This window comes from Aquarana catesbeiana, linkage group LG05, assembly GCF_042186555.1.
Source record: "Aquarana catesbeiana isolate 2022-GZ linkage group LG05, ASM4218655v1, whole genome shotgun sequence".
In the NCBI taxonomy this organism is placed as follows: Eukaryota; Metazoa; Chordata; class Amphibia; order Anura; family Ranidae; genus Aquarana; species Aquarana catesbeiana.
This window is the reverse complement of record NC_133328.1, coordinates 362686255-362700983: the sequence shown is the minus strand read 5'-3', so window position 1 is coordinate 362700983 and position 14729 is coordinate 362686255. Positions and strand designations below refer to the sequence as shown.

At 41.4% G+C, this 14729-nt stretch overlaps 1 protein-coding gene across 4 annotated transcripts in view; it reads left to right on the top strand.

The window, feature by feature from the left end:
• PIGN (phosphatidylinositol glycan anchor biosynthesis class N) overlaps positions 1-14729 on the top strand; it is a 637819-nt gene that overhangs the window by 608266 nt on the left and 14824 nt on the right. For all 4 annotated transcript variants that reach the window (XM_073630904.1, XM_073630905.1, XM_073630902.1 and 1 more), the window contains one exon: positions 1598-1650. In XM_073630904.1, coding sequence (XP_073487005.1) covers positions 1598-1650 — 53 coding nt within the window. The remainder of the gene's footprint in view (positions 1-1597; positions 1651-14729) is intronic.

Below are 14729 nucleotides of genomic sequence, written 5' to 3'. Positions count from 1 at the left end.
CTTCACTAATCCATTTGCCTGCAATGCTTTTGGTCTGCTTATTTACCTTTTCTGCTTGTGTTAACTCATCAGAATCCTTGGCTTTTCTCACACTGATCATTCATTAGAAGCGCACCTGATAATTGTCCATCCTGACTGGTACTCCACAGCTTGGCAAATTTAGCTTGTTTGCCATGCTGACTTATGAAAGGGCTTGTCCCTGCTATGTGGAGAGTGGTGAAAATATTATGCTGCTAATGAATCATTTAACCCCTTGCTTTGCCGCTTTTGCAATTAGAGAGCCTGCTAATATACTAATAATGAGTTGTTGCCCACACTGCGCAGTGACACTTTTTCTTACCTGTGTTAATTTGCACAGTTAAAGGATTACCACCAGGTTATAGGCAATTATGGGACTTGTGGTCCAGGAATTATGTAATATAGTTCATGTCTCGGTATACCCTTTGGTAAATTATATAGGAAGTGGCAACCTATACAGTAATTGCTACCAACCATAGAATTGCGCTGACTACATTTTTGCTCGCGCATCCTAGGGGTGAATAGACAGCAGTTCCCCTTTACTAACCTTGGTCATTCTAGGTAATTGCACTTGGACAGACATATTGTCTGCTTGATTGAACTGCTGTGCGTGTGTTATTTGACATCCGGATGATTTTATTGGTTTATTTGTGTACATTTTTTCGTTTGTCATGCACTGTATGTGTTACATTGTAGTGATCAAGGCACTGGGGGCATTTTTGAACAATAGTGGAAATTTTGCAATTTTATACTGCTTTTTGATGTGATTAAATCATGTTTATTTTTAATGAGTTTGAAACCACGTTTGTCATGCTTTTTACCCTGCATGGGGCTTTCCTTCCCTGGTATAGGGTTTCCTTTTTTTTCTGTATGCTTTTGGTTACAATGAAGCACTTAACCAGTGAAGTGGGCTCAACGTGTGAACTATGCATACTTCATATACCCTCTTATTCTTTTTGTTTTTATTTTGGCCAGTTGACTTGGCGTTTAACAGATAATCAAATAGGCAGTTTTGCCCAACCTGTGACTCATGACTACTTTGTTCTATGCACATGTAACCACTTATTCAAATGATTCTAGTATGACACCTAAAAAAAAAAAAATTGATCATTCCAAAAATCCTGTTGATTTGGAAGCTTTTGTTGACACCACACACAGGCATTATATATTTTTTATTGTGGAAGCCAATGTTTACTGACATCAGAGTTTGACATAATTTTTAGAAACATGAAAAATGGATATTAGTTTTTTGAGACAGATCCAAAACAACAATAAATGGCAACTATAAACACCAGATTCTGTATTCTGTTTGGGCCTAACATGATTCTCATTTAAACAGATGATGAAGGACTTTAAGGCTGATCTACTAATGGAGCTGAGAATGTTATAAAAAAATAAGATTCACTTTAATTAAATAGTCTTCTGCAGAGATTAAATAAACTGGAATTTGCTTTTCACGTGTGTGGATAATTAAAGTGAATCTTAACTTCTTTTTGAGTGAACATTCCTAATTCCTTTAGTAAATCAGCCTCTTATTATGTCTTTTAAATCCTAATGTTGTGTTTGTTCTCTTTTTCAGCATTTTTTCTTCTTGGTTAAAGACTATGGGAGCTGGCTGGATATTGGAACAAGGTATATTTAAAAAAATATTTTAATTAAACAGGAAAAATGGAAACATAACTCTGCTCTCTCCCAGCTTTGCATTCTAGATACAACTGATGTTGTCCCAGTACTTACCATCTTTATGAATTTAATTTGTCTGTCTTGTTCCCTGAGTATGCATACTTCCCTCTGCAACTTGAAAAAAAATGTTTTTGTTTACATATGGAATTCATAGGCACTGCATGTACACAGTCAGTAAAAATTCTTTCTCAAAGGCCAAGGAACTTTACAAGTATGATAGATGGTAGGAATGGCCTTGGTGTATACAGTCACAAGGGAACAAGAGAATTGAAAAATACTATTTACAAAGCTCAAGATTTCACCTCTATGTCTTGCAATATCAAACTTCGTACAAAGGTAGAGTTGTGCCCTTGCTCATTTTATGTATTACATTTTCAGACCTATATTAGTAGTTTATAACACAGCTTGTATTAGTATTAGAATATTAAATTCACTCTAACCATAAAATTCATAGTTCTACTTGTAGTGTTTCTGTAAAGTCCATCAAAGTACCACTAGGTTCGAAGGAGATCCTAAGCAAAAATATTTATGACGGCTTTTTTAAAGGTAACATTTTTAAATTTTTTTTTAATCTACAACAAACAACAAATAGGTATACATTTGGAGCGAACAGCGCTCCAACCGTAATAATGTACATTTATCTGGCATCCAGTCAGTAAACACAGAGCGACATGTAGGTCATATTGCTGTTCGGTATAGTTCAAGGACATACATACATTCCACATAATTAGGGATTATAGCCTTATTCTGTATATCAAGCAGTAGGTGGTATGGTACTGAGCTAGTAAATAAAGTAATTTTGCGCAAATTACTGTACATAAATGCACTATACAGATAATATATAAATTGCAGTAAATAAATGTGTCTGAATATCTACATATAATGACAATCTTCAATTATGTAGTCATGTACACATTATATAGTTAATAATGATAAATCGTGCAGTAAAAATTAATAAAGTGTTCTCATATATGATCACGTGAAACAATGTCACTAAAAAATGACAATAACAAATGACTAAAAAATGATGTGTGGCACCTTCCGTGAAAAATAAAATAAAACTGTAGGTAAAAGTATATTCAAAAGTCCAAAAACTGAAGTGAAATACAAATAAATCTTAACGCAACTTTGTCTGGGTCCCCAGACGAAGTTACGAGAGGCAACGTAACGCTTAGGGATTGGCCGGGATAGCCGAAACCGGAAGTGACTGAGAAGGCGAGGAACAATGCCAAATTTGCTCCCTGTGTTGTTTTAATGCGTTTGTGTAAGAGTTTACTTTGCCCTATTTTAATAAATTTATTTTAGCCCTGACATACTGCACGATTGGAGGTTTCTCTATTCTTGTCCCCCATCTCATACTGAGGTATCTCCTTACTATTGCACTTTTGGAGCGAACGGTGACAGCTGTGGGAGAAGCGCCGAGGGTTCTATCCACCCGTGGAGAGCGGTGGGGGTCTCAGATGGTGACTGCCTGTTCCCATAGCATTGAGGTGAGAGTTTTGGGAGACTATAATATTAGAAAAACCACAACAGGACAACCCATGGACACTATTTCATCAACTATGATTATCTTTGAATTTTTACCCACCTATTTATCCATTTAAAGAGGACTTGAACATTTATTAACACGTTAAGATTTATTTGTATTTCACTTCAGTTTTTGGACTTTTGAATATACTTTTACCTACAGTTTTATTTTATTTTTCACGGAAGGTGCCACACATCATTTTTAGTGTCATTTGTTATTGTCATTTTTTAGTGACATTGTTTCACGTGGTCATATATGGGAACACTTTATTCATTTTTACTGCACGATTTGTCATTATTAACTATATAATGTGTACATGGCTACATAATTGAAGATTGTCATTATATGTAGATATTCAGACACATTTATTTACTGCAATGTATGTATTATCTGTATAGTGAATTTATGCACAGCAATTTGTTCAAAATCACTTTATTTACTTTTACTGTTTTAGTGTTATGTGACACACTTATAGATTTTGCTGCACTGTTATTGCACTTTTTTATTTTTACTAAGTCTGTCTACTCTCGTAAATTAGCACGAGAGATTTACTCTAACACTATGGTACTGAGCTGACCCAAGAGTTCCAAATCTTAGAGATTTTTTTTTGGACATCATCTAGCTTCATATGCGAACTTGTACAATAGTATGGCGTGATTGACAATGGTGAGCCAGCAAGCTATATTGGGCGAGGATTGAGATATCCAGTGCATGGTTATTGATTTTTTTTTTGCATAAAACATTACTATGCGTATAAAGGACTGTACATTTTTAGATAGCTCTTCATCATCAATATATCCTAACAGGCATCACAGGGGGTTAAAGATGTTAGGTAGCTGAGCTATGGAGCTAATAAAGGTCCTGACCTCTGACCAGAACTTCCTTATCGGAGTACATTCCCACATTAAATGAAAAAATCTACCATCAGCCACGCTGCATCAAGAGCACAGTGGAGAGGGCAATCTGTGTAGTCTATACAGTAAACAAGGTGTGAAGTAGGACCTGTACAACAATTTTGTTTGGATCACCGTATGACGGGAGGAGATGACAGAGGCAACCTGGAGGGGAAAAACTTCCCTCCAGATATCCTCCGTCAGCTCAGGTATGTCAGAACGCCATTTGTTTTCAATGGCGCAAAGCCCGTTGGTCGTGGAATAGAGTAGAGATTTGTAATATGTAGAAACAAGTTTGGTGTGGGAAGAATTAGTCAATAGATGTTCTAGCGGAAAAAGTTGAACATCTATATTTCAGAGACCAAACTGCATTGCAGCAGTCTGACGTATCTGCAGGTATTGGAAATAGGCTGTGTGGGGGAGACCAAAGTCCCTACGAAATTCCGTGAAGGAGCGGAACATGTTATCTGAAAATAAGTATGAGACTATTTTCACCCCCTTTTAAAACCAGAATCCCCCATCAGTTCTACGGAAAAATTCTGGTAGACATGGGCTCCCCCAGAGTGGGGCATTTGGTGAGTATGTGGCGTGTGCATTGGGCGGTAACAGCTTAGAAAGCCTAAAAATCCATAGGGTCATTGCCAGGGCATTCACCCCCTTCTCTCCCCCTAAGTGACATTCGATGTATTAGGTTCTGGGGGAATTCGTAGGAGGTAAGGATGGCTGCCTCCACAGCAGTGGCCGCATTGTTGGCTTCAGGGTAAAACCACCAATGCGCTTGTGCCAATTTCGAGGCGACATAGGTTTGAAGACAAGGAAGTGCCAGACCCCCTTACAGAGTGGGTAGTTGTAAGGTGTGTTTTTCGATCCGAATTGCTCCTCCCCTCCAGATAAAGTTGGTAAGTATTGAATCTATCTCCTTAAATTGGGCTTTTGTAACATATATCGGTGAGTTACTCCAAATATATAAGAAGTGCGGCAGAAAAATCATTTTAAAGATGTTTATCCTACCTAGTAGTGTCAGGGGAAGATTGTTCCCATGTATTCAGTGTGTGTCTCAATCTACTGATAAGAGGATCCAAATTAATCTTAGTATAAGAGGAGATGGGATGTTGTATCAAAACCCCTAGGTATCGAACAGTGTGCACTGTGCACTGTAGTGGGCACGAGGGAGGTAATACTATCGATGCCGTCTGATCTATCCTGAATTAAAGAGATTTGTCCCAGTTGACCTGGAACCCCGAAAAGTGACCAAACTGCCGTATAATATGCAGCAGGGAAGGGGGAGAGATGACTGGGGGTCCGCTAAGTAGATCAGCATGTCATCAGCATACAGGGACACCTTTATCTCCAGACCCCCAATCGTCAGTCCCTTAATCTCCCCACTGGATCATATCAGTGCCACAAGGGGTTCTATCGCAAGAGTGAACAGCAGTGGCGACAGAGGACACCCCTGTCTGATGCCTCTCTTTATCAAAATTGGATTGAATATGGATGTATTTACTCTTAATCTAGCAGTAGATTTAAAATACAGCAGTTGAACCCATTTGATAAAGGTGTTGCCAAATGCAAACTTAGACAGGACTTCTAGAAGGTATGGCCATTCGACCGAGTCAAAGGCCTTGTGGGCATCTAGGGCCAAAACTGCCTGAGAGCCAACTGTCATGAACCGCATGCATATTGGTAAAAAGTCTGTGCAAATTAATGGAGGTTGATCGTCCACTGATGAATCCAGTCTGATCTGCACCAAAAACAGTAGTAATGACTATATTCTATCGTCGGGTAAGCACCTTGGCCAGAACCTTTACATCTGAGTTAATGAGCGAGATCAGTCGATACGATTCGCAGAGAAGATGGCCCTTGTGGGGTTTAGGAATAAGGACAATCAGCGCCTCTGACATAGAGGACGGTAGTTGTCCCATCTTCAGGGCAAAGTTATATACCCGAACCAGGTGTGGGATCAGTAATTCACTAAACTGCATGTACCACTCTATGGGGAATCCATCTAATCCCAGCATTTTATTTTTGGCAAAGGACTGTATGGCCTCCCCCTATTTCCTCAGTTGTTAAAGGAGCATCAAGCAATAGGGCCTGGTGATCCAGTAATTTTGGCAGTGAGATGTCAGACAGTCATCCAGTTCCACTATAATGTAGTGAGCTCTAGTAGCGTATAATGTGGAATAAAATGTGGCGAACGCTTCCATTATCTCTTTGTTTTGTTCGACTATTACGCCTTCTGAGTTCACGATTCTCGGGATGTTGCATGGCTGATAGTCAGGTCTAGCTAGATAGGCCAACAGGCGTCTATTTTTTGTCGCCAAACTCAAAAAGCCGTTGGTTCTAATATAGCAATTTTTCTAGGTACATTCCAGGAGTACCAACTCTAGTTCTCTGGCCCTGTGTCGACATATAGCGTGTGTTTCAGGGGTAGGAGATGTAGAATAGGCAGTCGCTGCATCTCTAAGTCCTCCTTCCGCATCCACCAGTCTGGGATGAGACGCCTTATGGGCCTGCCCGATAGCTGCAGCAAAGGAGCCACGCGCAGTGTCCTTAAAGGCATCCCATACCACAGGGATGGAGGCACTCTGCCTGTTGGTTATCCAATAGGATTTCATGGCAGCCATACTCTGGTCCACAACAGCCTGGTCTGCTAGCCACAGTGGGCTCAATCGCCACACCTGATAAGAGGAGGGTGTGTCCAAGGTGAGGTCCACCATCAAAGGGGAGTGGTCGGACATCGCCCTGGGAAGATATTTACTCCAGTCACCATATTAAGCTAGATGTAAATCTGTACGTGACAGTGTACCATGAGAGTCAGACCGGCACGAGTACTCCCTCACATCCGCATGTATCCATCTCCAGGCCTTCACCAGGTCAAATTGGGTCAGGAAGGAACCTAGGGGTGTGGGGGGTAATGTAGAACAGCGGAACCTATCAATGGAGTTGTCAAGTACTGTATTATAATCACCAGCTATCAGTAAAGGGCCCTCAGCAATTTCCAATATCGTGCCCATCACTCGCTCAAAGAATTGTTTTGTAAAAGGTGGTGAAACGTACAGACTAGTCACTCTGTAAGGTTTACCAAGGAGTTCAAGCACAAGAATTAGGAAGCAGCCACTAGGATCTGGTTTGATGTGTTTGATAGTGATAGGTGCTGATTTGGCTATAAGGATAGATATATCCCAGGCATACATGGAGTATGTGGAGTGAAGGGCATATGCTATTTTAGCTCTTTTAAGGGCCATAACCCTGGAAACTTGTAGATGGGTTTCCTGGAGGAGGATCACATGCGGATTATGTCGCGCCAGATACTCAAACATTATTGATCGTCTCACTTTGGAGTTAAGCCCCCTAACATTCCATGAAATTAGACGTAGTTTAGCCATAAGATAGCATTAATCATAGTTATGGATGCCCACTTCTCACAGTGTACCAGAGTCAACCAAAGCGTGGTGTTCTGTGCACCCTGAGGAGTAGGAGGGAGCATGAACAATTTATACAAGTGAGAGAACAGTGTGCCTTCTGCAGATAGTAACTAGATACCAAGATGGCCGACCAGGCCAGTAAGCATATAAACAAAAAGTAAGAGATAACAAAATAAAAAAAGAGAAAAAAGAAAAAATCCCAAAACTTTTAAAACCACCCTAATGTCGCATACACATGATCGTAATTTCCGATGGGAAATGTTCAATGTGAGCTATTTGTTGGAAAGTCCGACCGTGTGTATGGTCCATCGAACATTTGCTGTCGGAATTTCCGCACACAAATGTTTGAGAGCAGGTTCTCAAATTTTCTGACAACTTCACTTGTTGTCGGAAAGTCAGATCGTGTGTACACAAGTTCGTCGCACGCATGCTCAGAATCAAGCAGAAGGAGCCGCACTGGCTATTGAACTTCCTTTTTCTCGGCTCATCGTACATCTTGTACGTCACTGCGTTCTTACGTTCGGAATTTCCAACAACATTTGTGTGACCGTGTGTATGCAAGATAAGTTTGAGCCAACATCCTTTGGAAAAAAATCCACGATTTTGTTGTCGGAAATTCCGATCGTGTGTACGTGGCATTACCCTCCCGACTCCCAAACACAAACACATGAGAGCTTTGTTCCCAGAACCAAAAAAGCAAAGCAGGGGGACCCTGATATAGTCCCACAACCAACAAACCCTGAGAACCGGAGAAAAGTCTGTAGCAGTGAGTTGCCATCCGTGTCCGCACAAATCAATTTATGATTAGTAACTCCGATTCTAGAGAAAACATTCCAAAATTAGTAGGAGAATAGTACCAAACAAAAACAGGGAAGTAGTAGGGACAGTCATCCAGGATAAATGATGTCTATGCGACCTACATCAAAGTGTTGAAAAGTGTCCCCAGCTTCTTGTGGGTAGGAGATGATGGGATCATTGTGAGGATGTAATGTCCTGTCCTTCACTCTCCTCCGTTAACAGCAACTAAGTGGGGGATTGCAAACAAGAGGTATATAGACGTGATACAGGATAGTTACATTCGGTAAGGAGGAGATCTCCGGTTCTAGTTCCTGTGATCCGGAGGCCTCAGGGTGTCCACCCAGTGTGCCGCATCCTTAGGATACGTGAAAAAGTAGGCTTTGCCTTGAGGAATGGCCTGTAGCCGTGCAGGATACAGCATGCTGTAAGGCAATTGTAGATCCCTCAGTCATCTTTTGGTGGCCAGGAAAGTAGCCCTCTGTTTTTGTGTAGCTACTGAGAAATCCAGAAAAATGGTGATTCCATTACCATTAAAGGATACCCGGCCTTTTTCTTGGGCAGCCCTAAGAACCGCTTCCCTGTCACTGAAGTTCAATAATATAGGAAGGATAGGTCAGTTTTGATGGAGTCCATTTGTGTAGTGAGGGAAGCATGGCTGTGCTGTATAGCCTCCATGATCTGTGCCAGGGTGAGCTCTGCAGGGCCTGTATTTGGCATGTACAGCATTAGGGGAATCAGGATCAGTGTCCTCAGGTGGGGTAGAATAAGATAGGATCATCAGGGCTACAAGTGGGCATTTTGCTGCTGCTGACATGGCGGTATCAGCGACGTGAATCTCGGTGTGTCCTCCATAGCAGGGCTGCATTTGATCATGGCCTGGTGTGCTCTGGGAGTCTTATGAGGCAGAAGGGACCCCTGAAGATCGGTCGGGTTAACAGGATCAAGCAAGGATGTGTGCGGTGTGGACGGAGCTCAGGCGACTCACGTCCTTGTATCCTGGTCGTTGGCCGCGCTCCCCATCTTTATGACAGTTAGTACTTGCACAGGCATAATGTATTCCCCCAGACCCCTCCCAGCCACTACCATGTTACTAAGTTCATGCTTGTTGATACTAGGGTTATAAGTTCTGCATGGTGGAGAAGGAGGCCTTCTCTTCTTTTACCATGGAAGCTGGGTGGGGTTTGGGGAGGGGTTAACAGAAATGCTGCAGGTATAAGTATTGAGTATGTACCTTATGATTCATGTTACTTGGCCTTAAATACGGAACAGGTTTGCTGTCGCGTGAATAAATTTGCCAAAAAAGAGGTTCCCTAGAAAGAAAATTGTAAACACTTGCCTCTCCTACTATCGGCACCACATAATTGAGGTGAAGACACTTTTGAATCCAAAACTTCTGGGAGTTGTGAATTTCCTGGTTCCCTGCTGCATTTAGTGGTTCAGTCTGCTGTGTCTTGTAGAGACACAGGAATTTGTGAGAAGAACCATGGAGGGCAACAGGGGACCAGAAATCCAACACACTTGTGTTGACTAAAGTGAAGTGTTGACTAAATGCTAAAGAGTCTTCAAGCAGATGTCTCTCCCCTTTTACAGAAGCATTATGGGGCAAAGGTAGCTGGAGAGGTAAGCAAGTACACACTTCTTTTCAGGGGACTTTTTTTTTGGCAAAACAGTAGTAGCATTCACCTTTGACATATTTTGCACTGACTAATTGCTGCAGCCCAGATTGCAGTGATTTTCTTTTCTGATTCTCTGTGTTTGTTCTAGGTGTGTTACCCAGAAAGTATTGAATCCAAGGACAGCCAGGCAACTGGTATTTTCAAAAGGAGCATGGCAGACTATACATTTCTTTAAAGCAAACCTGTAGCATGCAAAACTACAACCTATTAAATAATTCCTATTCTGATTTTAAGGTGGAACATGTTCCCTGTGCTGCAGTTGCCGCCCCCCCCCCCGGCAGCAGTACAGGGAGTGGTTCAATGTACCAGCTGTCACTGTTTGAAAACAGTTTGGCCGTGCGGGGCTCCACCCATACGGCCTACTCATTCATACACGACGCTCTGTGTGTGAATGAACTACAAGCCCTGACATCCTTGGCGGCTGTTGGCATTTAGTTCTCAGTGAACTACCACGATGCTGTGGAGAGCTGTGGTAGTTCATTGCTTCTTCCTGTCAGTGAGTATCGTCTTGCAGGCTCTCCTACTACAAAAAATAATAAATGCATATTTTTTAATTTTTTTTACTTGCAAAAAGATGTGCATTTATTATTTTTTGTAGAAAGGCGAACTTATCCTTTAATTTTTAATGATCAAAGTTCAGTTCTTAAGCAGGTACTCTGCAAGCTCCTCCCCCACATATCCATCAATATAGTGCACTGCTTGTTACTAATAGAAAAGGACATATATTTAGAGCCAAAACACCGGAATCTAGGGATCTGGAGAGCTCAGAAACATAGAGAGAGCTATGTGAAAGAACTTCTTAGTGACTATTTTTACTCATTTATGTTGCTCTTTATTTTATCACTAAAGGTTAAAAAAGTAAATGTTTAGCAAATTTCAGACAGGTATTTGTTAAACGGTATTCAATCTTGTAGTCACTTCTATATTTTGCCAGTCTGCCAAAGATCGTTTTTAAACATACACAAGAAAGCATTGTAAACAAATATATGGGAGGAAATATATGTTTCCCCTATAAGGTCTTTGATTTTGCCATGATCTTTTATTCTTCTTTTTCAGCAATAATATATTAGATCTTAGTCTTTTAAACTAGCTTTGTTTTCCATCGTTTTGTATTTGAGCTATCTTGTAAAGACATCTGGTCGTTTACCGTTAATTTTACATTCTCACTACAAGTTTTTTTCTGTTTCCGACACTAATATAGAGAGTTGTTAATGAATGTGCAGAACACTGGCTAATAATGCCTATCACCACAGCCTAAGAAACCTTTAAATGCAGGCTAATAGTATCCTGTCGTGTTAGGACCTGCGGCTCATTAACTTTCCCATGACTTTCACTAAACAAATGGAGAAACCAGGTCTTGTGAGCATTTAGGTGCTAATATCTTTGTCACAGTGTGAGTATATTCTACTACAAATTAATAGCCTCTCATCTTTTCTGGGTCACTGTATCAGAGGGTCTTGGTCTGTACTTTACCTTTGTGTGTATGTTCATTCAAAGTGAAGGCACTACCTTTTTCTTATTTATATCTGACATTGTCAGTAAATTTGGAGTAACCTACAATTTACGGATACTTTTTCAAATGTCATTTTATCATTGACAACAATATCTAAACAGCATCATAATACACATGATTTGCAAACTAATCTCTAAAACCAACCTTGGACGTGTGATGTACTTCCTAAAAACCTGATCAATGTGTAACTACTTGGCGCCCACGCTATAGCCAAAAGACAGATACTGCACGGGCTTAAAATGCTGGGAGGGCATACATGGACGTCCTTCCATTCTCACGCTGCCTGCGTGCCGCGCTCTGTGATCGCCAAGACCTTGGGATTCGGCTGATCACAGATCGGGTAAAGGGCTGATCACAATTGGCCCTTTACCACATGATCAGCTGTCAGCTAATGACAGCTGATTATGGAAGTAAACAAAAGCTGGTTATCAGCTTTTTTTTCCCCTCACGCTATCAGCATAAAGAAAAAAGAGAAAGCCATTAACCGGCTTCTGTTAGAGGGAAATCTGTCCCACACAGTGCCCCCCAGTGCCGTTAATCAGTGCCCAGAAGTACTGCTAATCAGTGCCATCTGTCAGTGCCCATCATTACTGCTAATCGGTGCCCACTAGTGCCACCTATCAGAGCCCCTCAGTGCTAACAATCAGTGCCTCATCATCACTGTCACCTATCAGTGCTGCCTCTTTCATTGCCCAACAGTGCCACCTATCAGTGCCCATCAGTACCACCTATCAGTACCACCCATCAGTGCAAAGGAATGTCCTTTGTTAAAACAACCTTACCAGTTAAAAAAAAGTTAAATGATTAAAATAAAAATGTTATATTTAAACCCTTTTTTGTTAAAGCGGTTGTAAAGAGTTGGGTTGTACCGATACTGTTACTGGTATTAGTGCCGATACTAAGCATTTGCACGAGTACTTGTAATCGTGCAAATGCTCTGATGCTAAAACAGATACCTTCAAGTCTGCAGGCTGTAACCACGGCCTTAAAACCCAGTTCACATGTGCAAATTTGATACATATTAAATCACATCCGATTTGCGTGACATGTGAACCTGCAGCCTTTCCAATAGAGCCAGCCACAGCGCGTTTTTAAACAGAGTCCGATACAATTTTGAGCACGGTTCAAGTGCAATTTCAAATTGTCATACACTTTGACAATTCGCTCCTGAACCTCTCAACAAGGTTGCACCGGAGGGGGCTGAAATCCTGCTATCAAAACCAAACCACACATATGTGAACCTGGTCTTTTGGAGAGAAAGTGTCACATGACACTAAAAATAAGTATTGGAATTGGTAACGGTGAGTACTTGAGAAAAGATATCAGTACTCGGTCTTAAAAAACTGGTATCGGTGCATCTCTAGTAAAGGTAACCTCCTCTTCTGGGGTCTCCCACTGGTGCTCTTGGCTCTTCCTTTTCTCTGTGTGCCACCATAGGAAGCCAATTCCAACGAGAGACAATGGGTGTTATTTACCAAAGGCAAATCCACTTTGCACTACAAGTGCAAAGTGCACTTGGAAGTAAAGTCGTAGATCCGAGGGGGACATGCAAGGAGAATAAAAAAAACAGCATTTTAGCTTGCACATGATTGGATAATAAAATCAGCAGAGCTTCCCCTCGTTTCAGATCTACCCCTCAGATTTACAGTGACTGCACTTCCAAGTGCACTTGTAGTGCAAAGTGGATTTACCTTTCGTAAATAACCCCCAGTGGCTTCTGCTGCTGTCTCTGAGCCCGTGAGGACAGAGAGAGAGACTAGCGCAGCTGCACACAGGCCCAGCGCTGGATCGAGATAGGGATGAGGTAAGTATTATTGCATTAAGGTAAAATGTTTAGCCTTTAGAACCACTTTAACTTTGATCTGCCCTTGTTATTTCCTCCCTCCTCTTCTTCAATAGCTTCTCTGCTGATTTTTAAACTTTTTTTTTTACAATTCCCTTTTAAACTTTTTATTCATTTTGTTTATTTAACAAAAAAAAAATATATATATATATACAGTGGGGACGGAAAGTATTCAGACCCCCTTAAATTTTTCACTCTTTGTTATATTGCAGCCATTTGCTAAAATCATTTAAGTTCATTTTTTCCTCATTAATGTACACACAGCACCCCATATTGACAGAAAAACACAGAATTGTTGACATTTTTGCAGATTTTTAAAAAAAGAAAAACTGAAATATCACATGGTCCTAGGTATTCAGACCCTTTGCTCAGTATTTAGTAGAAGCACCCTTTTGATCTAATATAGCCATGAGTCTTTTTGGGAAAGATGCAACAAGTTTTTCACACCTGGATTTGGGGATCCTCTGCCATTCCTCCTTGCAGATCCTTTCCCGTTCTGTCAGGTTGGATGGTAAACTTTGGTGGACAGACATTTTTAGGTCTCTCCAGAGATGCTCAATTGGGTTTAAGTCAGGGCTCTGGCTGGGCCATTCAAGAACAGTCACGGAGTTGTTGTGAAGCCACTCCTTTGTTATTTTAGCTGTGTGCTTAGGGTCATTGTCTTGCTGGAAGGTAAACCTTCGGCCCAGTCTAGGTCCTGAGCAATCTGGAGAAGGTTTTCGTCCAGGATATCCCTGTACTTGGCCGCATTCATCTTTCCCTCGATTGCAACCAGTTGTCCTGTCCCTGCAGCTGAAAAACACCCCCACAGCATGATGCTGCCACCACCATGCTTCACTGTTGGGACTATATTGGACAGGTGATGAGCAGTGCCTGGTTTTCTCCACACATACCGCTTAGAATTAAGGCCAAAAAGTTCTATCTTGGTCTCATCAGACCAAAGAATCTTATTTCTCACCATCTTGGAGTCCTTCAGGTGTTTTTTTAGCTAACTCCATGCTGGCTTTCATTTGTCTTGCACTGAGGAGAGGCTTCCGTCGTTCTACTCTGCCATAAAGCCCTGACTGGTGGAGGGCTGCAGTGATGGTTGACTTTCTACAACTTTCTCCCACCTCCCGACTGCATCTCTGGAGCTCAGCCACAGTGATCTTTGGGTTCTTCTTTACCTCTCACCAAGGCTCTTCTCCCCCGATAGCTGTTTGGCCAGACAGCCTTCTCTAGGAAGGGTTCTGGTCTTCCCAAACGTCTTCCATTTAAGAATTATGGAGGCCACTGTGTTCTTAGGAACCTTAAGTGCAGCAGAAATTTTTTTGCAACCTTGGCCAGATCTGTGCCTTGCCACAATTCTGTCT